Source organism: Pongo pygmaeus, chromosome 2 (genome assembly GCF_028885625.2).
Source record: "Pongo pygmaeus isolate AG05252 chromosome 2, NHGRI_mPonPyg2-v2.0_pri, whole genome shotgun sequence".
Taxonomy (NCBI): Eukaryota; Metazoa; Chordata; class Mammalia; order Primates; family Hominidae; genus Pongo; species Pongo pygmaeus.
In genome coordinates this window covers 59,518,504-59,544,011 of record NC_085930.1, presented here as the reverse complement: position 1 = coordinate 59,544,011, position 25,508 = coordinate 59,518,504, and the positions used below count along the sequence as shown (strand labels likewise).

At 44.1% G+C, this 25,508-nt stretch overlaps 1 protein-coding gene across 6 annotated transcripts in view; it reads right to left on the bottom strand.

Annotated features, from left to right (window-relative positions):
• CHCHD6 (coiled-coil-helix-coiled-coil-helix domain containing 6) overlaps window positions 1-25,508 on the bottom strand; it is a 247,939-nt gene that overhangs the window by 103,882 nt on the left and 118,549 nt on the right. For 3 of the 6 annotated variants that reach the window (XM_054480807.2, XM_063661702.1, XM_063661700.1), the window contains exon 5: window positions 2,788-2,871. In XM_054480807.2, coding sequence (XP_054336782.1) covers window positions 2,788-2,871 — 84 coding nt within the window. Of the gene's footprint in view, window positions 1-2,787; window positions 2,875-25,508 lie in introns of all 6 variants that reach the window. The other 3 variants (XM_054480806.2, XM_063661699.1, XM_063661701.1) reach the window with 1 other exon arrangement.

Genomic DNA, 25,508 nt, shown 5'->3' with positions numbered 1-25,508 from the left:
ATGCTCATCCATTAATCCAAACCTGAAGCACTGTGACATGAAACAGAGCCCCCAGTACCGCTGTGCACCAGGGAAGGAGCCAGCACTTGCCAGGCGCCCGGCACACACCAACACTTTTACAGGTGTTATTTCCCTTAATCCTCCCATTAACTCCCGGCAGAAAGCATTAGCATCTCCATTTTACAGATGGAGAAACCGAGCTGAAAGTAGGCACAGTGACTGAATTGCTGTGTGGGAGCCAAGGCTCATGGGCTCTGGTGCCCACACTCCATCAGTTACACCATACTCAAAGTTCAGGCTGCTTCTTCAGGTGCCATAAGACCCTCACAAGGCTCCTGTCTGTGTCAACAGCTCACTGCTTTCTATGGGGAAATGGAAACAATATTCCTCACTCAGATCTTGCAGTGTGGCTGTGAGGAACAGTTACTCAGAAGGATTATAAAGCACAGGAGCCCTACAAAATGAGATTTCCATGCTCAAGAATAATCACCTAGGAAATAAATACTGCAGACAAACGGGTCCATAAGTCTCTTCCTCCTTGAAAATGAGTCTGGATTTTGTGCAGGCTTTCCTTACCTGCCAGACTCAACAGGTAGAAGGTGGAGGCTGACCAGCTTCCACGGTGGACGGCCGCAGGATTCCACCCAGCCCCTTGGATACACCACAGCTTGGCCAACAGCCCCAGGTCTCAGCCTCCCCATCTCAACCTGCTCTCACCCGGGACTGCACTCTGAGCTATTTTGGGTGGTCAAGGATGATGCAGCAGCTTATCCAACTTTCCCCTGAACAGGTTTTTACTGTCAATTTCTAAACTTAAAGGAAATGGGGGGGAAAAGGAAAGGGATGTGATGATTGGAAAGTCCTGGAGCCGTGTGTACAGAAGCTGGAAATGTCAAGGTCTGCGAGTATTCAACAAATGAAAGTGGAATCATATAAAAGCAACAGCTAATAAAAAAAGATTGTCAGATGCTGTGTTTTCCATCTTCCCAGCCATTACAGGAATAAAATTATCCGCAGAAAAGATTGAAAACCTTTTTCAAAACTAATACAATTAAGCCTCATTCTTCTGCCTCCTTTCTGCCTCTCCCCCTGGCTCCCCTTTAATCCTCCTATCTCCCGCACCAATCTCCATTTCCTGAGATGTTGGAGGTGCTCTCCTTTTTTTTTATTATCACCAGCAAAATGCTGTGTTTAAGAGTCAGAAGGGAGATCATGTTTTGCACCTCCTTCTGGAAGCATTTAATAACTCTTCACAATCATCTAGGAAACCTCGATTTTTAAAAAGCCCACACCTGCATATGCAAGGAGTTTGGACTTCACTTAATGAAGAGCAAGAAGTCTCATCCAGAATTTCCTCTCCTTTAGCAAAGCAGAGACTTGGTTTCTAGGAGGAGAACTAGGGTAGAGATGAGAGGGGAGAATGACAAGGGGAAAACAGATTTTAGAGAGGCAAAAATGCGTGAGGCTCTTTCCCTTCCGCCTGAAACAGAGACATGTACACATGCCTCTAGCAGCCAAGCCCAGGAAGGGAAACACGGGGAGCACAAAGGAGACCAAAGAACTGCACAAATAAAAAAACAAAACCAAAACCCTGTGCCTATGAACATATCGGCAACTGTGATAACTAGAGCTATGGCTGGTGGAATTTTTTTACCCTTTTCTGGGATCTCAAATCACAATCCTTGTCATTATAAGCTACAGTCAAACCTGTGCATGAGGCTGCTCTGTGAAAGATTTGCTTGCTAAGGGCCACTCGGAAAGCAGCTCAGAGGTGCACTGCCATTCCTCAGACTGTGGGGTATCACCCTCAGCACTCTGTGTTCACGGCATGTCAACTCTGGCCATCCCCTAAACACTGGCAAAGGTGGACAAGCAGGTGTTGATGGGGCAAGGAAGAACCTCCCTCTTTTCCCCATGGCCTGGAAATCCAGAAACCCATGTTTCTGTCAGCCTCCACTGTGGTATGCCACAGGAGAAAACCCCTGTGGAAATCAGGCCCCTCAAGCAAACTGTCAATTTCAAAGCTCCAAACCGTGACAAATGATTTGCGAAGATTTGCCTGCAATAAGCTGATGGCTCAGGTTGCTTGGCATGCTGTCTCAGGCATAAGGGGGAACAATTTTTTTTTTAACCTCCCAACCATCCCCTCCCACATTTTAAGCCATTTCTTTGAAAAATCTGTCATGATCCACAAATTAAACCAAAATATAAGCAAGTTACCAAATAAATGTTCAAGAGTCATGGTAGGGTTTTTTTTTTTTTTAAAGGCATGATGATATGTTTTTAAATCTCATTCATTTCAAAGGCTTATCCTTAGAAAAGCAGTGAGTGTGTAGCCGTAGTGCATTTTGATCTTCCCAACTCCCAGGAGAAAATCAATAATACAACTTTAATGTATTTGTATAGCAAGACATCACGTTATTATTATTTTTACCAAATGCAGCTTAACTAAAGTGGAAAAGGTATACTGGGACTCAGCACCGCCCTGTGGTGAAAGTGAATTTTTTTCTAAAATTGAACTACTGTAGAGCCAGCCACATTCAACAAAAAAAGGTGGGGCAGGGGGAGACAATTAAAAACCAATTATCTCCATGAATGCAACTTGTTGAAAGGCTCTATTTGGGTGCCTGCTGCAGAATGCAGGAGGGCATGTCCAAGGAGTGATTGGCATCTGGGCAAATGGGCACTGGGTCTGCGGACTCCTCTCTCCCCCCATGACAGTGATGTGTTCTGGTCAGATGCCTTTAGGACCTGGCCCCAAGGAATGCAGCCAAGCAGCAGTCTTACCTTCCTCTCAATACGCTCCAGCTGCTCCTTGTAGAAGGTGTCACGGCGTCTTAGCTCTGCCTCTTTGCTCTCCAGCTCCCTGGCCTGCTTGGAAGAGAACAAAGCCCACGTTAGCCAGCAGCAATGGTGCTGGAATGGTGCTGCAGGGAGAAGGCGATGGACATTTCTGCTCACATTCACAATGAGAACAGTAGCAATAATGAGTTGAAAACCTTATGATATGCCAGATCATTCACATATATTGTGCTTAATTTTCACACCAATCCTTCAGGGTGGGTAATTACTGTAGCCACTTCACAGACAAACAATAACATTTATTGATTATGGGAGTCCTATTCACAGTTCTCCCACTGTTATTTCCTTTGATCCTTACCACACTTCTAAAGGGCAGGTGGGATCATCATGATCCCCTACTACAGATGAGAAGCCAGATGACAACAGGGGTCCTAAGTAGCTGTCCGAAAGCTCACAGCTATTCGGAGAGTAGCTGGGGTCTGAACCTTGGTCAGTGCAGGTGTGTCTGGCTGCGGGGTGTGCTGTCGTGAGCCACACAGCTATGTGCTGGCCTTGGTGTCTTTATGCTTGGAACCACGCCATGCCACAGCCTCATGCTCTGAGCTGGAAGGAGCAGGGATCCGTGCCTGCAGGAAGACAGGCACAGAGTCAGCTGGAGGGGCACTGCTCCCTCACCCGCCTGATGGGGATGGCTGAGTCCCTGTTGGAGCACAGGGCCAAGGGCCCTCCCTCCAGATCCAGTTAGGCTGAGGGCTCAGCTCACCAGGGCAAGCAACCTGAGGCTGGCAGACGTCAGGTTGAACCCAGCCCACCCTCAACTAGCTAGGCGACCTTGAACAAGTTCCTGACCTCCAGCTTCCTCAGGTATGATGTGTAAAGCTGGAAGGGATGCATAGCTGTACAAAAGGTTAAAGGAAACCCCAACAGAAGTGGGCAGGGTCTCAATAGACCCCCATAAAGGGTCACCAGCACATGGCAGGGCAGGGATGTAAGTCCCGTCACTGGGATACTCATGTCCCCGGAGTCTCCAGGGACTTCCCAGGCCTAGGCCCCAGGGCCTGCCTCTATCCTCCGTGGGTAAAATGTGGAACAACTCCACACTGAGGGTCAGGATGGAGACAGTCACAGGGGCCTGGGAGCTCAGGACTGCCTTTTGTGACTGTATGGAGGAATAACACCATCTGCTTGTTGTCTGTCCCTGTGCTAGGGCTGTGTGCGCTCAGGCACTCCGCTAAGCTCCTGATGACACTTAATCCTCACTACCCACAAGAGCACAAGCTAGCCAGTGGTAGACTGTGAACCTAAGTTCATATGACTTCCAAGTCCTGAGCTTTTTCCTTTTAAGCCACACTATGGTATCAGCACATGGGTTTGAATCACTCAAAAACATGGGGTAAGACATGAACCCAAGTTTTTGTAAGCCCATCTCCCTGGCAATGCTACTCCTACTGACAGGGAACCTTGCAGAACCACCAGCAGGGTGGTCTGTAATAAGAGCTGACCACTCACCAGTGCCCCTGAGTGCAGAGTACCAGGAGAAAGACTCAGGCGAGAGGACCACGCCAGGCCAGTGGGCTTGGGTGGCTGGCTGAACCCCTGAGAGTTAAGTTCTAACACCGGCTCTATCACTGAGTGGCCTCTAGGAAGCCTGAGCAAGATGCTGTCTTGTCTGTTTCCCTCTTACCTGTATAAGGGAGAAGTAGTAGTAACCTGGATCCCCAGGCAGCTGCAGGGGATCTAAAAATGCCAGGAAGGTTTCTGGAATGCCTCTGGAATGCCAACACTTCAGAAAAGCTAAACACAAACAGTGGGACTAAATGCCAGGAATTTCTCACAGGGCTTTTCAAAGTGTGCTGCTGAAGCTGTGTCCCAGGAATGCAAGCACGGCTAATCTGCGCTGGGCCTCTCAGCAGTCCAGCACTTAACTGTTACCAATCCCTGGTGCAGTCAGAGAAGCTCGTCTGATGCAATTAAACAGCCAGTAAAAGAAAGTCTCTGAGGGCTCTGGACCTGCCATTTTTTGACCAGCAGTCCCAGCCAAGCAGGAAGATGACATCTGAAGGCAAAACCATCATAAGGCTCTTCAGCTGCCATTCTCTACAGTTAAGTGAAGCAGCAGAGACAAGGAGGTGCGTCCACACGTCCACCACCATCCCACTGACACACTGCAATGCCTCCTCTGGGCCGTGGCTACCAGAATGCTCATCCCGAAGCTTTCAGGGCCTGTGCCAGCAGGATGTCTATGTGAGGAATGGGACGCAGGACTAAAGTGTTGGGCGAAGATGCCTAGCCATCAGCACCTCCTTAGGCTAGAGACTGTTCACACAAACAAGAAAAAACGTTGAGGACATCAAGGCCTACTTTTCTATTCACGTCCAATGCAACACAATTGAGCAGTTAAGAATGAAAGGAACTGTTTGGAGAGGGATGAGGCTGTGCCTCCCACTTGAATGAAAACTCCGTGATGTGCACCATATCTCCAACACCCTGGCTTCGTCACAAGTGAGCCACCAGGGTGGTGAGCTCACCGCCTCTAATTCATCTGCTACAAAGCACTGCCCACCGGCTCTGCTCATCTGAGATTTAGAATGCAATCCCAATGACTGACAATGGACAGGAGGTGACACGAAAAATGGCTGTAGAAACTGAGTATGACACAAATGCCTGCGTGTCAGTGCCTGGCCCAGAGCAGACACTCAGTGATCCGGCTGTGAGGTATGGAAGAGCACATTGGGCAGCACCCGCCACTCCACACAGTTGCTCCGCAGTCTCATATTGGCTTCCTAGCACTCATGAGAGGCCACGCAGCATGCAGCACAACTGTGGTTTCAGTGCCTGAGTGCGTCACTTACCAGAACACCATGAAGGACACCTCTATGTGACAGACAGAATTGTAAAAGGGCCGAGGGCACAACAGGGAAGCCAGAGAGAGAATTTCTGCTATCATGAAGCTTAGATCCCAGTGGGAGACACAACTGTGTGTGCAGATAAATAATTACAGAGAGATGTGCTGGGGAGACCATAAGACAGACTCACTTGTAGGGTTAGCGGGTTGCTATTTTCCCTAAGGAGATTTCTGAGAAAGTCTTCAGGGAAAAATTTTGAAATTAAGAATGTTATCTCTAATATAAAGGTAAAATATCATCATTATGAACATGTACTCAGCAGATGACAGTCTTTGAATAGAGAATTGAGGGAATCTGCATGATTTGGTCAAGGACCTCCTCCAGTCAACACAACACAGTGAGTTCACACTCTGATGCCTCTACCCTACTCCAAGCACATAGCACTGGCAGATAAAATATAGAACAGATGACAAAAAGACATGGACAGGTTCAGAAACAAGATTAAAGTGTCCAACACCAAACAGAAATGCAAAGCAGTGGGTGGGGCTGAAGCCACAGGCCTGCTGGCTCCAAGTCTGGAGCAAGCGGAGGCAGTCAGGAACCCTCTTTATCATGCAGGGTCAGAATAAACCACATTCCGCACAAGCAGGGGCCTGAAGCCAGGCTGGTGACCTGCAGCCTAGCGATCTCCCTAAAATAAGAAGCTGACATAAAAAACTTCTGAAGACCTCCACTGAGGGCCAGGGTTTTCAGTTTACTTAAATCTAGAAAGCCTGGAAGCTACAGATCCCACTCCTGGACCACAAATGAACCTAGTCACTCAGTTCCTGGCTCTGCAGTATCACCAGGACCACTGTGGAGACAGGCCTCAGAAGGCCAAAATCAGACCTGGTCCTGCACTGAGGTGCAGGTGTAGGTGACAATAGAAATAGTGAACTTTCCACTCCAAATGAACCTACAAACTGAATCTCAAATATGTGAATAGAATTTCTAAAAAGGCTACCAATAGAAGCAGTAACTGAAATATGAATTCACTTCAGATGACATTAATTTTATAGGACAATATGACAAAGGATTTCAAAAAACTTTTTATTATGCAAAAATTTAAACACAAGAAAGAATACAATAAAACCCCAGATAGCCATCAGCAAGCTTCAGCAATTAGAAACTAAAGAGATCTTCTTTCATCTCTACCCTCCACCTTCTCTACCCCCAAGATCTCTTCATCTACATAGCTTCAATATGTTGCTCTAAAAAATAAGGACTTTTAATTTCTAAAACACAATCATAGTACTATTGCATATCGAAAATAATTTAACATGAATTCCTTAACATCACCAGATATCCAGCCAGCATTATAATCTCCAACTGATGAATAATTTTAAATATGCATGTTTAAGTTGCTCAGAAAGGTAAAACGAAGTAACTTCTGATTTACAAAAAAGAAATTATGAACCTGAAACAGGCTAACCACCAAATAGGTAAGATTATACATTTAAAATCTACAAAATAAAAAATGAAATGAATAAGACAAACTCTAAGCTGAGAACAAGGGAAAAATTATCAAACTGAAATGAAGTACGGAGATTTGAGCAAGAATGTACCAATAGAAGACAAAGATAAAAAGTCGGGAGGATTGCTTGAGTCCAGGAGCTGGAAACCAGACTGGGCAACAAAGCGAGACTCCATCTCCACAAAAAATAAAAATAAAAAGTTAGTTGGCTATGGTGGCACATGCCCGCTACTTGAGAGGCTGAGGCAGGAGGATCTTTTGTTCCCTGGAGTTTGAGGCTGCGGTGAGTTATGATCGCATCACTGCACTCCAGCCTGGACAACACAGTAAGACTCTGTCTAAAAATAACAAACCCAAAGATAAAAAGTCTGATAAAAGCTAAGAACTGTGGAAGACAGACTGATGGTCCAGAATGTGTCTAACAGCTGTTTCAGAAGATGAGGAGGGAAAGACTAGAGAGGACAAGTGGGTAAGAGAGGGGAAGGAGGACAGAAGCCAGAGTAGAAGGCAGGTGAGAGGATGGGAGGTGGGCTAGGGGAAGGAGAAAGACACTGGTAGGGGTGAGTTAGGGAAAGTGGGAAAGGGGGAGGGGAGAGAGAGGGAGAGGATGGTAAACAGAAAAGACCAAATAAAATTATAGAAATAAGTGTAAGTAAATTGGTTACCACAAAAAGCATATGAAGGGGGCCTCTAAGATGGCCCCCGATGATCTCCACCTCCTAGGCCTCATGCCCCTGTGGGATCTCCTCCTCTTGAGTGTAGGCTGGAACTTGAGACTCATTATTAATAAATAGAATATGGCAAAGTGATGGGATATCACTTCCAAGATTTAGTTTTAAAAGACAGTGATTTCTGTCTCGCTCATACTCTTTTCCTTGTTCACACTGATGAGGCAAGCTTCTATTTTATGAGCTGCCCCCACTACCACTGTGAAGACAGGTCTCAGAAGGCCAAAATTACATGGTAAGACACTAAGGGTGGCCACTGACCAACAGCCAGTGAGGACCGGAGGCCCTCAGTCCATCAGTCCTCAAGGAACTGACTCCTGCCCACAGTCACATGAGTGAGCTTGGAAGCAGACCCTCCACCAGTGGAGCCTTCAAATGAGATAGCAGCCCCGGCAGATACCTTGACTACAACACCTTAGGGCAGAGGCACCCAGCTAAGCCAGGCCCAGATCCCTGACCCATAGAAACCACAAGATAATAAATGTTTAAGTCACTACATTTTGTAATTTGTTACTTAGTAATTGTTAACTAATATAAGATATGAACTGATTAATCTCACCCTTAAAAGAAAAATGATTATCAATTTGGATAAAAGAAAGGAAAAAAACCCTAAAGACTTGCTACTTACAAGAAACCCAAGCCCCCATACTAATGGTCTTACAGAAAAAAAGAAATCCTCCACTGGACATAAATATATAGTGTACTGTCTACTGTTTTATTTTGTTTACACAAAATGTTGAGCATTAAATCAAAACTTTAAAAATACACATACACATACACACACACACACAAACACGTGTGCGTGTGAAAATAATGACCCTCCATATAGAGATAAAATACTGGAACCAGACACATTAATGGCCCAAACTGGAATTAATACAAAGGGACTTTAAATAACTATGATTAATATGTTAAAGAACCTAGTAGAAAAAGGTAAATATCATGTGTGAAGATACAGAGAATTTCCACAGGGTGATAAAACTATCTTGCCTCCATTGTTCATGATGAGAAATCAGTCTTTTATATTATTGAGGATTCCTTGTAGATGATGAGTCACTTCTCTCTTGCTATTTCCAAAATCTTCTCTTTGACTTTGCCTTTTGACAGCTTGACTGTGAAGTACTTAGGTGTGGATCCCTTTGAAATCTTGTGCAAAGCCACATACATAGTCTTGGTCTTTTAAAATCCCAGGAATAGTATATGAGCTTTTCAAAGCCTCCTATGGCCACCTCATTCCCTAGCTTTTCTTTTTAAGCTTTCAGGTTACCCTATTGTTTGCCCAAATTGTTATCTACCTCCCCAGGCAGCTATAATATTCAACAATTGCCTCTGCTTGTTTTCGACAAATGTCCTCTGGGAAAAAGCTGTTGGCACTGGGCAACCTCTGAGTCAGGTTGTATAAAGACGGTCTTATAAGTGGGGTCTCTTTCAGGGAATCACCAGACAGGAAAAATAATGACATTTCTCTGGGAATGGAGCTTTGAAGGAGGTCCAACCCTTTTCTGCCCCTTCTGGTGGCTGGCAGGCTGCAAGTCTGCACTGTGCCTGTGGGCTACAGGTTTTCAGGGCTACTGTGGAGCTGCAGGGGAAACAGGATGGGACATGATAAATTAAAATGCCACAAAGCTCACTTTTCTTACTCAGAGTCATTCATTTTTTCTTGAACAAATGCTCCTGGATTGCTGCAAGCCTTTGGTCAATTTTCAGAGTTCTGAAAAAATAGATTCTGACTAGTTTTGCCAGTTTTTTCATTGCTTTTATGAAAGAGGATTTTTAGAGGTCCTTATTCTACCAGTTTCACTGACACCACCGGAAACTATAAAACAGAACCAAATGGAAATGCTAGAAATCCATTTCTAGCATGATATGGCATGAATTCATGGGTTTATTAGCACATTGGACGGAGCAAAAATCAGTGAACTTGAAAACAAGGCATTATAAATTATCTAAATTAAAACACAAAGAGACAAAAGAATGAAAAATAAAATGGAACAGGGCCCCCAAGATCAACAGAATAATATTAAATATTCAAAGCATACATTTAATTGGAGTCCCAGTAGAAGAGAAAAGTGGGGCAAAAGAAATAAAATATATGGCCAAGAATTCTCTGGAGTTGACTGAAGACAACTAAGTCTGAGACAACAAATCTGAGAAGCTCAGAAAAATTCCAAGCAGGATGCTTTTATAAAATTCTTAAATAATTCCTTAAGTAATGGGATATTTTTGAACATAGATTATGTTTTTGAAAAATAATTTCTAGAGCAACCCTAAAAAAGTAATCTAAAAAGCACAAATAGCCAATAGAGGAGATCATAGAATTCTAAATATATTGACTCATCCCCACTCTCCCCGACCAAAAACAAACCTGCAAGAAAGAAGCAAAGAGGAACAAAGAACAGATGAAACAAACAGAAATCAAACATCAAGATGGCTGATTTAAATAGTCACATCAGAAATTATATCAAATATAAACCAACTTAGCCCTTGTATTAGTTCCTGTTGCTATGGTATGAAATTACCAGAAACTTAGTGGCTTAAAGCAATATAAATGTCTTCTCTTACCATTCTAAAGGTCAGAAGTCTCAAACAGGTCTTATTTGACTACAATCATGCTAGTGGCAGGACTGTACCTATCGGGGGGTTCTAGAGAAGAATCTATTTCCTTACCTTTTCCAGTTCTAGCTAGAGGCTACCCCCATTCCTTGGTTCATGGCCTCACATCACCCTGACTTCTGCTACCCTTACCATATCTTCTTTTCTATCTCTCTTGCCTTCTCCCTTCCCTCATAAGGACCTTGACATTACACTGAACCCACCTGGATAACAAAGGATAATCTCCCCATCACATATCCTTAACTTAATCACACCTGCAAAGTTCCTTTTGCCATGTGAGAGAAAACATGCACAGGCTCCAGGTACTAGAAGGTAGAAATCTTTGGGGGGCCATTATTCTTCCTATCACACTCCCCAATGAGAAGGCAAAGTCCTAATTTCGTGTTATTGATAAGAAATAGCTTTCAAATACAAAGACACAAAAATTTGGGGAAAAAAACGAAAAAGATATATTGTGCAACTGCTAAGTATAAAAAAGCTGATGTAGCTATATTAATATTAGTTAAAGAAGAATTCAAGGCAAAAAATAAGACCAGATATAAAGAGGGGCAGTTCGTAATCATAAAAGGGACAATTATTCAAGAATAACAATTCTAAATGTATAGGTACTTATAATAAAACTCCTAAATACATAAAGCAAATCTGAGAGACTAAAGAGGAATATAAATAAATCCACGATCACAGTCAAATACTTTGATCTGCTCTCAAAATATTGATAGAACAAGTAGACAAAAAAATCAACAAGGATATGGAAGATTTGAACAGTATTATCATCCAACATGACCCAAATGACATGTATACAACACTACATCTAACAATAGCAGGAAACACGTTTCTCAAATACACATGGAACAGTCACTGAAATGGACCACATCTTGAGCTAATAAGTTTAAAAGGATGAAATCACACAAAGTATCTTCTATGATCACAGAAGTATTAAATTAGAAATTGTAAGACACCCAGAAAATCCTTACTGTTGTAAGACACCCAGAAAATCCTCAAATGTTTAGAAAATAAGCATATTACTAAATAACCCATGAGTCCTAACCAAAAGAAAAAGTAGTTCCTAAAAATAGACTTGGAAATGACAGATAATGCAATTAGCAAATGAGGACTTTAAAACTGCTACTGTAAGCATGTTGAAGGATTTAAAGAAAATGTAAACATAATGATATAAATGGAAGCTACTGAAAAGTACCAAATGGAATTTCAAGAGCTAAAATGAAAGGCTGAAAAAGTGAATACTACCTCAGGAACCTGTGGGACAATTTCAATATCAAGTGGTCTAACATACATGTAATTGAACTCTTGGGAGGAGACAGTGGTAGTGGAAAAATATTTGAATATTCCAAGAATAGATGAAAAATTCCGAGATGTGTTCAGAAGTATAAACCACAATCCAATAAGCTAAACTAACCAACTCAACAATATACACAATGTGATGAATGCGGTAATGGAAATATAAAAATTATATATCTGATCACTTAAAAATACATAATTTTCCTTGATTTACAAAACAAAACATAAGCCTTACCCCAAAGAATTTTCCAGTCCAGATGGCTTCACCAATTTTATCAAATATTTAAGGAAGAAATCATACAACTTCTAAGAAAATTCTTTCAGCAAATAGAGGAGGAAACATTTCCCAACTCATTTTATGAGGCTGCTATAATGATACCAAACCAGTATTCCTCGAGAAAAGAGATGTAAAAATCCTTAATAGAAAAACTGGCAAATCAGTTCCATCAATGTGTAAAAAAGATAATATCCATAACCAACTACGGTTTATGCCAGCAGGATGCTGGCATAACAACATACTTCACCACATTAAAAAAGAATAAGAAGACAATCATACGATCATTTTCAATAGATGTAAGAAAAGCATTTGACAAAATATGACATCCATTCATGGAGAAAACTTCTAGAAAACTAGTAATAGAAGAAAGTTTCCTCAACTTGATGAAGGACACGTACCAAAACAATCTATATATAATATCATGTTTATTGGTGTAATATTGAAGGCTCTTCCCCTAAGACAGCAAAGAAAAAGTTTAAAAAGATTTAGAGTATCTGATTAATAAAATTAACAAGGTTGGTTTAACAGACATATTTCTAGAATCTCTACTCCCAAAATTAAATATCTACATTCTTTTACAGATGAATGGAACATTTTAAAAACATCCCACTCTTGCAGGTCACACCCACCAAAAAAAAAAAAAAAGAATTTCAGTGCAATGAAAAGGACAGTCAAAATGAGTTGTGGTAAAATGTCTTCTTAAATAATTTGTGGGCTAAGATAAAATAATGATAGAAATTTCAAAATTACAAGAATAAAAGTTCTACATTTAAAAAATGTGTGACACAGCTGATGTGTTATCTGTGAGGTAAATGTACTTAAATGCAAAATTGAGATTTAAGCAAATTATTCATTTCATATATGAATAAAATACGATTCAGATTAAGTGACTTGCTGCATTATCACACAAGAGCAGGACTACAAAGACAGATTCCTGACTCCCAGTTCAGCAACCTCACATTTGGGGACCATGTCATTCCATCCTGAGCTGTGTGCTTTGACAATGTAAAAATCATTGGTGGATCACCAAACTGAACTAATCTAAGAACATGTATTATAACCATGCTTCTCAAATGTTTAAAGTGCATTTGAATCACCCAGTATTTTGATAAAAGGCAGATTCTAGCTTCTAGATTAGTCTAGACTCATCAAAATTGGGCCGAAGATTCTTTGGGTCTAGGATGGGCCCAGGGTTAAACAGTTCTTTTTTTTTTAAAGACAGAGTCTCACTCTGTCCTCCAAGAAATGTCCAGTGACGTGACCTTGGTTGACTGCAGCCTTTATCTCCCGGGCTCAAGTGATACTTCCACCTCAGCCTCCGGAGTAGCTGGTACTACAGGCGCATGCTGCCATGCCTGGCTAACTTTTTATTTTTATTTTTGGTAGAGATGGGATCGCATTTTGTTGCTCGGGCTGGTCTTGAACTCCTGGGCTCAAGCGATCCTCCCACCTAGGCCTCCCAAAGTGTTGGGATTACAAGTGTGAGCCATTACGCCTGGACTAAACATTTCCAACATTCCCAAGCAATGGTTTTGTTGTTTTGTTTTGAGGCAAGGTCTTGCTCCTTCACCCAGGCTGAAGTTTAGTGGCATGATCACAGCTCACTGCAGCCTCAACTTCCTGGGCTCAAGTGATCTTCCCACCTCAGCCTCCTAGTAGCTGGGATCACAGGCACATGCCACAATGCCCAGTTAATTTTTAAAATTTTTTTTTTTTTGGAAAGATGGGGTCTCCCTATGTTGCTGGGCTGATCTCAAACTCCTGGGATTAAGCGATCCTTCCAACTTGGCCTCCCAAAGTGCTGGGATTACAGGCATGAGCAACCATGCCCAGCCAAAGTAATGTTACTTTGAGTACTAAGGCACTAGATCATGCCTATGGAAAGATAAATGATGGTTATAGTGAGATCGTCAAAACCCTGCAAGATGGGTCTAAATTATGTTCCTCGCAACCCTTACTTTAGATTAATGATAATGCACTCTAATTTTAAAAAATAATAAAGAGTAAGGGCTTAAGGGAACAGGCTTTAGACTCAGAAAAAGTTAGATTTGAATACTAGATCTGTCACTTCCTACTTGAGTGACCGTGGTCAAGTCAGAACTTCTCTATGCCACAGTTTCCTAACCCATACAACGGAGAAATTAATATAATCTCTATTTCATGAGGTTGCAGTGAAGTTAAATAAGATCATACACATAAAGTACTAAACAAATATCTGGTACACTATAATTTTCTTCAAAATAAACGGGAGCCAAGAATTATTTTCATAATAAAAGTGTTATTATTTAATCAGAAAAGAAAATATACCTATCCATGACCATATTAGATAACAGATTTTTAATATAAAAAGGCATATCTCAAGGATAAATATAACTTTGAGATGATATGGGCTAATCTCCACACTTGGAACTGATCCTGAGGTGCTCTGGGATGTTATACGTCAGTATCAGTGTTTTATCTTCCTTCATTACACCTGTCTTCCCTCCCTCTTAATATGTTCATCTATGGTATTAATAACTGTCAGAGTTCTTTCTAAAATGTGTTTTTATATTTTTTATTGAAATACAATTCACATATCATAAAACCCTTTTAAAATCTATAATGTAGTGGGTTTTAGTACATTCACAAAGTTGTGCAATCATCACAACTATCTCATTTTAGAACATTTTCGTCACCCCTAAAAGGAACTCTGTGTCCAATAGCAGGCAGCTCCCATCTTCCCCTACACTTAGCCCCTAAATGTCCATCAACTAATAGATGAATTTTAAAATGTGGTATATCTATACAATGGAATATCATTCAGCCAGAAAAAACAATGAAGTACTAATACACGCTACAACATAAATTAACCTTGAAAACGTTACACTAAGTGAAAGAAGCCAGACATGAAAAGCCACATTGATATGAAATGTCCAGATTAGGAAAACACATAGAGATAGAAAACAGCTGAGTGCTTGCCAAGACCTGGGGGCTGGGGCAGGGGTGATGGGAAGTGACTATTAACGGGAGCAGGGTTTCTATCCAGGTGATGAAAATGTCCTAAACTTAAATTGTGGCAATGGCTGCACAACTCAGTGAATACACTAAAAACCATGGAAATGTGTGCTTTAAATGGGTGATTTCATGGTTTATGAATATCTCAATAAAGATGTTAAAAATATATAAGATTACCAAAGAAATGAATTATATTGAAATACAGTTATCAAAATATTAAGAAAAAAAGGCCTAAGGTGGGGAGACCAGTGAGAGAGCCGATGCAGTAATCCAGGTTGGGGAGTATGATGAGGACTGCACTGAGGCTGGGTTGTGGGGTGAGGGGGTTCAACAGGAGAAGACTGACTGATTAGATGCAGCGGGGAAGGGAGGGAGGAAAGCACAATGATCCCTCCAGGTTCCGGCTGAAAATGAGAACTATGTCTACCTATGTTGTAACGATAAATGAAATTAGTGCACCTTATACTTGTATGTAATCTACACACAGCTACATAGATTCCCACAGCTAATACAGTATTTAGCATGTGGATATATGGTCATATAAATTTCCAAATTATTGCCAGATGCCAACTTGGCATAGGTATGTTCTTGTGTTTATACAGAGAAATGTCCAAAGAACAAATTTTATGTTCATTTTTCTGTTTACCTGCTTGTACTCTTCCTAAACCATAAATTCCTAGAGGCTGGAGGCTAGGGGCTAAATTGTGTTACTGCTTTATCCCCCGTGACACAGAGTAAATATTCCCTACAAGAATAAAATAGCCAGGCATAGTGGCTCACGTCTATAATCCCAGCATTTTCAGAGGCCAAGGCAGGAGGATCACTTGAGCTCAGGAGTTCAAGACCAGCTCAGGCAATGTAGTGAGACCTTATCTCTACTATTAAAAATAAAAATTAGCTGGGCATAGTGGTGCATGCCTGTAGCCCCAGCTACTCAGGAGGCTGAGGCAGGAGGATCACTTCAGCCCAGGAGATGGAAGCCACAGTGAGCTATGATAATGTCACTGCATGCCGGGCTGAGCAACAGAGCAAGACCATCTCAAAAAAAAAAAAAAAAAGGAAAAAAGAAGGAATAAAATGAATGATGGTGAGAAGTTGATTTTGGGAAAAGGAGATGCTAATCATTAAGACAGTACAGTACACTGTGATGGTTAAGAGGCTTGGGTTCAAATTCTGGCTGTAACAATTATTTGCAATTTCTCTGTGCCTCAGTTTCCTCATAGGGCTGCCATAAGGGTTTGCTGTGATTCTGCCCTGCTGTAGGTATTCTGGCAATGCTTGGGCTTGTCTGCTATGAGTTTGAAGAAGAAACTATCACCAAGAATCCATCCCTCCCTTCCTTCCATAAGCCAGCTTGGAGAGGTGCACACCATTCCACGAGGTTGGCACAATTCAGAGGGAGGTGCAGCTGATTAAGGGACTGCAGAAACGCAGACCTTCCTTCATTGACATCAAATGGGTCCTGCTGAGGCCCAAGCCTGGAAGAGTGAGGAGGGGCAGAGCTGAACAGGCGTTGTAGACCCTAGGACCAAGTCCCAGCTCCTTCGAAGGCACAGAAAAATCAGGAGAGGCTGCTTCTCTAGGGTCATCTTCCTCACTTTCCAAAACCACCTACCTGTGCCAGGAGGGAAAGGCAACTCAGAAACATGCCATGAATAGGGATGCTCAAAGCCATGTCTTTGTTCCTCATTACACGATACACATTTTCCAAGAGTCACTGATGCCTCACAAGGAAACTTTGAAAAAACATTCTATTACAAGACCATCTGCTGAAATACTGTAGGCTCTCTGCAGCCCCCATTTCCTTTTATTACCAGGGAAAGCCGCATGAAAATTGGTCTCGTTCTGAAGGCTTGTGTCTGCTCATGCTGCTTTCTTCCAAATCTCCACTTGCAGGCTGCAGTGCTGAGACTGCTCCCCCGCCCCATCTGCACTGTGGACATGGTGCCCATGGCTGGGAGAATGAGGGAACGGAGGCTTCAGGTGTGAGGGATCACAGGACAGATGGCCTCCTGGGCAACCAGAACCTGCTCTCCTCCATGTTGCCCAAGTAAGAAAAGAACAAGACGGCAGGGAAGGAGACGGTGGAAATGCTCAGGGACAGTTAACTCTGTGTATGTCTGACACATTTTATCCAATAAGTACCACATTCTCTGCAGCCTTCCTTCCTCTTAGCAACATGTAGATATTGGTCAGGGCAAAAGTATAATCTTGGTCATGACAAAACAAGAATCAGTGACACCTCGTGAAACAATCAGGCATGAATCTATAAAAGCAACAGTGACCATTTATTACTAGTCAGTAAATAATTCCTTAAGTGCTCCATTAACTTATACAATAACCTAGTGAAATAGATAAGTATTATTAAACACTATGTATGAATGAATGAATGTATGAATGAATGAGACAGGGTCTTGCTCTGCCACCCAGGCTAAAGTGCAATAGCATGATCTTGGCTCACCGCAGCCTCAACCTCCTGGGCACAAGCCATCCTCCCATTTCAGCTTCCCGAGTAGCTTGGACTACAAACACACCATGCTTGGCTAATTTTTTAAATTTTGGTGAGATGGGGTCTCACTATGTTGCCTAGGCTGGTCTTGAACTCCTGGGCTCAAGCAATCCTCTTGCCTTGTCGTCTTAAAGTGCTAGAATTACAGGTGTGAGCCACCACACCCAGGCTAAACCCATTTTAAAGGCAAGAAAAATGAGGCACAGAGTAACGAAGTCATCCAGGGCCGCATAATCAATACATGGCAGAGGTAAAGTTTTAAAGTGATGGGCTTCATCGCCTGGTGTAATAAGATCCTATCTGGTATAATTTTCCAAGCAAGGCTATCTTAAGACATCATGATATCATCTCTGCAGTGTCTAATAAAGTTCTAGGGCACAAGGATGATAAGGTCAGAAATGAAATGTAGAGCCACTCTGGTGCACAATTTCCTTTAATGGAGGGCTGAGAGGAACCCCAGATTTGCACAGAGCAACAGTTAACCACAAGGGAGCTTGGACCGGTGAATGCCCAAAGCGATGTCCATTTCTCCTCAGGAAAAGCAGGCCAGTCCCCTGCACTTGCTCCTGGCATCCAACAGTCCTTACCTGTCGACATCCTCAGCGTGCTGTCTTCCTGGGCCGGTGCCGTGAATTTTGTTCCTCCAGAGCACAGCCAGCCTGGCCCAGGCAGAGCAGCTGAGCCCTGGTCTACACAGGCACACCTAGCTCAGCCAGCACCTCCGCATCCCTGCAGACGCCCTCTCTCCTCTCAGCATCTCCGCACAATCTCTCCTATGGCACTTTGCCTCTCCCGGTCAGTGTCCCCACTGCTGTTTCACTCTTGTGTGCACTGTCTTCAGTACCAAAATTGTACTGAATGCTTGTGGAACCAGGACAGTTCTAAAAGCCTGGGATCCTGTGATGAGTGAGACACACAGGAAGGGATGGACAGATGAACATAAATTAATGAATGAATGTGATGTCAGATGGTGATGAAGGGCTGTGAAGAACAGAGTGGTGGTCCAGAGAGGCGGGGGTGAGGACTCATTCATAGGGAGTGACCAGAGAAGGTCCCTCTCAGGAGGTGACATTTGAGCTGAGAGCTGCATGACAGGATAGAAGGCCACGAAGATCTTGGGGAAGTTCATTCCTAGCTGAAAAAACCAATGCAAAGGCCTCTGAGTGGGAACAAAGGTGACATATTCGAGAGACATAACAAACACCATAACAAATACCTGGGAGTGGAGTGGGGGAGTGGTGAGAGGCAGCATGAAAAACAGGCTGGGGCCTAACGGCGCAGGGCCTTGCAGCCCTGGTGAGGTGGTGCACTGCCTTCTATGAGCACAGGGAGCCACTGGAGAGCTCTGAGCAAGAGAGCGATATGATCTATTTATTTATTTTTTAAAACTAGCTCATAAAAGCTGAACTGGAAGGCTGCTGCCCAAGAGGACAGATTGATTATCTCCCTTCCCACACCATGCACTCACATGCACAGGCACACAAAATATTAACTGTGGTTGTGACAGCTGTAGCTACAGAAAGGCGGCAAGGAGAAACCTTTACAGAAGAAATAATATGCGATTTTCTAGCTGAACACCTTTTAAGAAGTAATGCTGGAGAATAGAATCCCTGCCTGTGATGGAGGCAAGGGCTGTCTTTAGGTACAGGGTAACAGCATGCTGCTGGAAATAAGCAAGAGTCGGGTAAAGCAGAGCTTACTCATGCTTCTAAATCTGCAGGCTGAAAAGAGAGAGATGGGGAGGGAGAAAAGGAGCCAGTGATTCAGCTCTGCTGCCTGCTGCTTCTCACTGCAGCTCCAAACAGTAAGAGTTCAGAGAAGTGGCTCAAACATGACCAGCAACAGACCTATAGTTCCTTGCAGAGAACAAGAGTGATGAACTGCCCAGTCTCCAGGTGGGAAATTCATGAACTGAGCAGAGCCGGCCGGGTGTGTGTGGTCTTCCATGCCCAGAGCATCCCCACTCCTCCCAGCCCCACTCTGATGGCACTTCAGACCTCAGGGCCCATGAGTCAGAAAGGTTCTTTGGAGAGCTGTGAGGTTAAGGGAGTCATAGAAGTGGCTACCTGACCAGAGAACAAGCTGCCTGGCCACGGTCACACCCTCAGCCCGTAACGATGTCAGGCAGGCAGTCGCCCCACACCTACTGGAGGGATCAGGGCTCTGTGGGGAGCACTGTCCTGCCTCTGCTGTTGGCACCTACACCTGGGCTAAGAGGACAACACTGGAGAATAGGGAACTGTTGGCCTGCAGCTAGGGTGGGGCTCACTGGGCCATCTCCATCAGTTAAGCTCTCAGGGGCCCCTCAGGGGCCCCAAAGGCTGGTCAGAAATCTGTTCCAACTGTTTGTGGATCCATCTAGGATCTCCTACCTGGGCTACTTCTCTGGAGAATGGATATTAGAAACTGGAAAAACATTCTTCTTTGACCTAGTCTCAACCAGCTACAAATACTGCCCATGGCACAGCGGAGCTCTCATTCCTCCAGACACACCAGGGCTTCCAGGGCCTGTGCTTCTGGCTCCTACTGTTCTTTGCCAGAAATGTCTCTTTTTCTATACCCTGCCTGCCCAAGTGCTCTGCTGTTGCCGATTGTCAAGGACTCAGTCAACGCTTCCTTCAGCACCTTATTAAATCCCGTGTTGGAGTCTTGGGGAGGTTCTGTCCAATTTCCAAGTAGGAAGCTGTCCTATATCTAAGTGGAAATCAGATATATATGCTCTTTCTGTCCTGAAGTAGCCAGGGATAGGCACCCCACTTGGACTCAGATAGTCATCATCACACAAAACTGAACCCTGAATAAATGACACAGAAAGGAGGGACTGATAGAGATTGGCTTGACGGAGACCACAGCAACAGCAGTAGTGCAAGAGTACAATGATGCAACTGGTAGGGCTTCATGACCTAGGAGCTCCCGTGCTTCTGGCCCATTCCCCAGGCCTGGCCCTCCAGCTCCACACCCACAGGCGAGCCCCCAACAACTCTCCAATTAATTCCCTCTGCTTATGATAGCCAGAACTGGTTTCTATGGCTGTAATCAAAATCCCTGAATGACTTATTTTTTCTTCTCTCTCCATCCAAACAGAACTGTATCATCTATCTGTACTCCCACAGCACTTAAATATATCCTATAATTATTCTAATTATTCTTATACTAATTGGTCTATAGCTATTGATCCACCTGCAGATATAGGGGCTTCATGAAAGCAGCAGCCCTGAGTCACCTCTGTTGGTGTCCCCACGCCTAGCATGAAACTTGGTAGGCACATGATGCATAAATATATGTTGAACTGAATTTACACTTTCAAGATGCATTCATTATTTCACACATATGATGAATTATTAAGTAACGTTATTGGTAATTCTAACAAAAGCAAAACACAGGCCACCGAATACAGTGCTGTAATTTTCAACAATCTTCTCGAGAGGTTGTATATTTATTCTCCAAGGACTCATCATTATTATACCACTAAGTATTGAGTGGATGCTAGACAAGGGCCCTGAACTCAAGATGGCACAGCTATCAGACAGCAAGGCTGGACTTTCGTAGGTCTACATAGTTGCGAAGCCCACATTCTGCCCACTCGCCACACTGCTTCCCAGTAGGTCTCCATTAAAGACACATCGCGTGCAAAGCACTGTGTGAATGATTCTAACAAAGCTGCTCTTGTTCAAAATATTGTTTAGAAACTGTTTTCAAATTTAACACATTTATGCAGATCTTTAGAAGTGGCAAATCTTCTGTCTTTCAGGGAGGTATTGAGTTTCTGGAAAGAGCTGAGTGTCTGTACCCATGCCAAGGAAGGAGGCAAGGTGTCCTGAAGGGGGTGGAGCCAGTCACAGTATATGAAATGCACCCCCAACTTCGGGAAGAAACTGTCTCCCTAATATGGCTCCTTAACTAACAAGTCCTTGGAGTACAGGGCTTTTACTCTGCTTTGAGCTCTGAGAGACATATGTATGAGCATGTGCACATGTGCATGTACATGTGTGTGTGCATGCGCATGCGTGTGGCATGTGGGCACATGCATGCACACATGCAACAGACTACTTCCTACTGCCTATGAATACTGTGTCACTATGTGCCTCATCCCTCCCCGTAACTTTCTTAGCCACTTGGGGAGCATCTAGCACAATATGAGGGCTGTATCTGCAAAGTGCATAACCCAAAGTGATGACTGTGAAGGCAAGGGGCTAATGTGAGGTCCTCCTCACCCTTTCCATATCTGTAGACCTTGGCTGGGGGAGCAATTCCCCTCTTGTGGTCCCTTCTCCTTCTGAGAAGGGGTGTGGTGGCCCTAACTCAGCTGGCTCTAATCATTTCTGGTCCCACACCAGCCCTCCCCCTTTCTCTGGGTCAGACCACCAGAAGGCATTACTTGAGTCCTGTTTCCAAAGATGCTACAAAGTGGAAAGAGTAAGTAAAGCACAATGACATATGAAGATGGCAGCAATTCTAAGAACCAAAAGACTCTCCAGTCTTCCTGTATCTTCCTCTTGGCAAAGGCAAGAAAGAATACCATTCTTCCTTTGTAAAGCAGGCCCTGAGGACTTCACGGCTCAGAATCTGAGAGGTTTAAGCAGGAAACAAGCAGCACAAGTTTGCAGGAAGGATCCTGCCAGCTTTCATCATCTATTCCACAAATATTCAAAAGCAGCTACTGGATAACTGGCACTGAGTGGGACGTTATGGAGATGGTAGAGACAGCGCACACCAAGCCTGCAGATGAAGGTGCTCTGCCATTGCTGAACCATGGACACCACCCCTGGATAAGGCTAACTTAGAATAAGAAAAGGCAGTAAGGTTCTGGAAAGAGGAAGAGAAAGGAGATATTCATTCAACAGCCTACAATAAGTCCTACATAAGCCATCATATACATTAACTATTTCATTAGATACTTACAGCCAGAGAGACATCGTTTTGAATCCCAATTCTGAACCTTGCTAAGTGTGTGGCCCTGGCAGAGCCGCCTTGCCTCTCTGAGCCTCAGTTTCTCTATCTATACTGGGGAAAGGACTAACAGCATCAAGTGTGAAAAGCTCCTGGCACCTCATAAGAGCTGAATAATTGTTAAGTCCTTTTTTTTCCTCTTCTTTAATCAACACCTGTTGGCCAAATATTTTTAGACATATTTGAAAAGCATTTATCCCATCTTTTTATCCCTTGCTCCAGGGAAGATCCCAAAACAGTGACAGCTATCACACCCACTGAGTTAGCTCCTCGCACTCCTCACTCAGCACACAGATTACGTGCTCACTGCTCATCTGAGACCAACGATCTTCTCATCCGGACATTAAACCAAACACACTCTTCTTCTTGATGGCAGGAGTTGGGGGTAAAGGATGGCTTGAGTTTTCCCTTCTTCAGTGTTGGCAGAGTCTCCCCTTTTACATGGAAATTTAGAACAATTCTGAAGCACACATATTGAATATGAGCCTGTTTCCCAGCTTGGGGGACACAGGGCCCATCTTGTGAGTCCAACTGTAAACATACACATTTTCCACCGCACCGGATATCAGCCTGGGGCTGATCGCCTACAGCCCCAGGAGAGACCTCTGTTAATTTAAGCATGTTCTGCTGAGCCCTGCTGTGTACAAGGTGTTGTGGGCACTGAGACAGATGAAACAAGGTCTCCACTCATCACTTACATCGAGGAGAGAGACATAAAACTAATTGCAATACAGCACTTAAAATATCACAGAGGTGGTGGAAGAGGCAAGCTTGCCCAACACTGCCTTAGAAGGATTGAGCGAGGCCTGGAGAGGAGGCAGCATGCTAGTTAAAGGCTGGCAGGGCTGGCCGGGTGCGGTGGCTCATGCCTGTAATCTCAGCACTTTGGGAGGCCAAGGCGGGCGGATCAAGAGGTCAGGAGGTGGCGACCATCTTGGCTAACACAGTGAAACCCTGTCTCTACTAAAAATACAAAAAAATTAGCCAGGCGCGGTGGCGGGCACCTGTAGTCCCAGCTACTCAGGAGGCTGAGGCAGGAGAATGGCGTGAACCCGGGAGGTGGAGCTTGCAGTGAGTCGAGATTGCGCCACCGCACTCCAGCCTGAGCGAAAGAGTGAGACTACGTCTCAAAAAAAAAAAAAAAAAAAGAAGACTGGCAGGGCCGCCCAGGAGAGAAGTGGGCAAAGCACACGGGGTGCGGCCCCCAAGCAGGCCCTGGTACACTTAGGTGCTGTCCTGTGAGCAGCTGCACTGCTGCTTTGCTAGAGCCCAGAGTGAGTGAGGAGTGACAGGGAATGAGGCCAGAAAAGGCAGGTGAGCCAACGCCCACAGGACCCCGAACATCCGGTCAGGGATCCGGATGCTGTCCTCTGAGTAACGGAGGGACACTCGGAGTTTCACCAAAGGACATGAATACCCAGCACTGCCTCTTCCTAAGGCCAGTCTCTGTCCATGTTAAGAGTAGACTGCAAGAGATGAGGATAAGAAAACCATGCGGACAACACACGGTTTAGACAAGACACAATGAGATCGGAAACCCAAGTAGCAGCCGTAAAGAGGCTCCTTTATGAAGAGAAATTAAAGTATGAGGAAGAAGGTTTCTACCCCAAAGAAAGGTGAACAGAACACTGGTAGAGCAGGGGGTGAGGAAGACAGCAAGTTCTGTTGTGATCGTGCTGCCCACAGGGCACCTGGGGTCTCCAGCAAGGGGCACCCAGGAGGCAGCTGGACTGTGGGTCTCCCCAGGCATGCAGGGTGCATGGCAGCTGAGGCCACAGGGGGAAAGCCTGGCTAAAAATGCCTGCAACTCTTCACTAAGTGGTACCCTAAGAGGCTCTAAAGAGGCGTAAGATCCAGAGGCCTCCTTTCAGTCTTCACAGTCCAGGTGGGGCCCAGTGGCATATAATGACACGAGGTGGCCAACACTAGCATGAACAGTGAAGTGTCCACTTTCCACATGGCAAAAGAACTCCTCCCACACCAGCCCTCCTCTTAGCTGAGGCTGCTACCACAAATACCACAGACTGGTGGCTTAAACAACAAACATTATTTATTTATTTATTTATTTATTTATTTAATTTATTTTTTGAGACAAAGTCTCACTCTGTGGCCCAAGCTGGAGTGCAGTGGCGTGATCTCGGCTCACTGCAACCTCTGCCTCCTGAGTTCAAGCAATTCTCCTGTTTCAGCCTCCCAAGTAGCTGGGACTACATGTGCGTGCCACAACGCCCAGCTAATTTTTCTATTTTTAGTAGGGGCAGGGTTTCACCATGTTGGCCAGGGTGGTCTTGAACTCCTGACCTCAGGTGATCCACCTGCCTTGGCCTCCCAAAGTGCTGGGATTATAGGTGTGAGCACTGCACCCAGCCAACAGACATTTATTTTATCACAATTCTGGAGGTGTAAAAGTCCAAGATCAACGTGCCAGCAGATTTGATGTCTGGTAAGGGCTCTCTTCCTATTTGCAGACAGCCACCTTCTTTCTCTGTCGTCACATGATAGAGAGAAAGAGAGCAAGAGAACTCTTGTTTTTTCTAATTCCTATAAAGATACTAATCCTACCATGGAGGCCCCACCCTCATGACCTCCCAAAGCCCCACCTCCATGTACATCACACTGAGGGTTAGGGCTTCAACATACGAATTTTGCCAGGACACAAACATTCGGTCCATAACATCTCCTGCAGAAATAAGTGATAGATTCTAGACAAAATATAAAAAACAACCCTCTAAAGGCCCTGGAAAATACCAAAGGCAAGCAGAAGGAGAGCTGATATGTGGGAGCAGGAAATGGTACCAGGTGAGTTTCCTGCTTCTATGGGTCTTACCTAAGAACTGGCTTCATTTGGTGCCACATTGGGAGGCTAGAGATCAAATAGAAAACCAGAAATCTGAGTCTGGGGATGGCACAGCATCTGGAGAGTGAGGGGGAACTCCCCAGAAAGGAGAGCTCCACAACCTCCATAGAAACTCTGCCC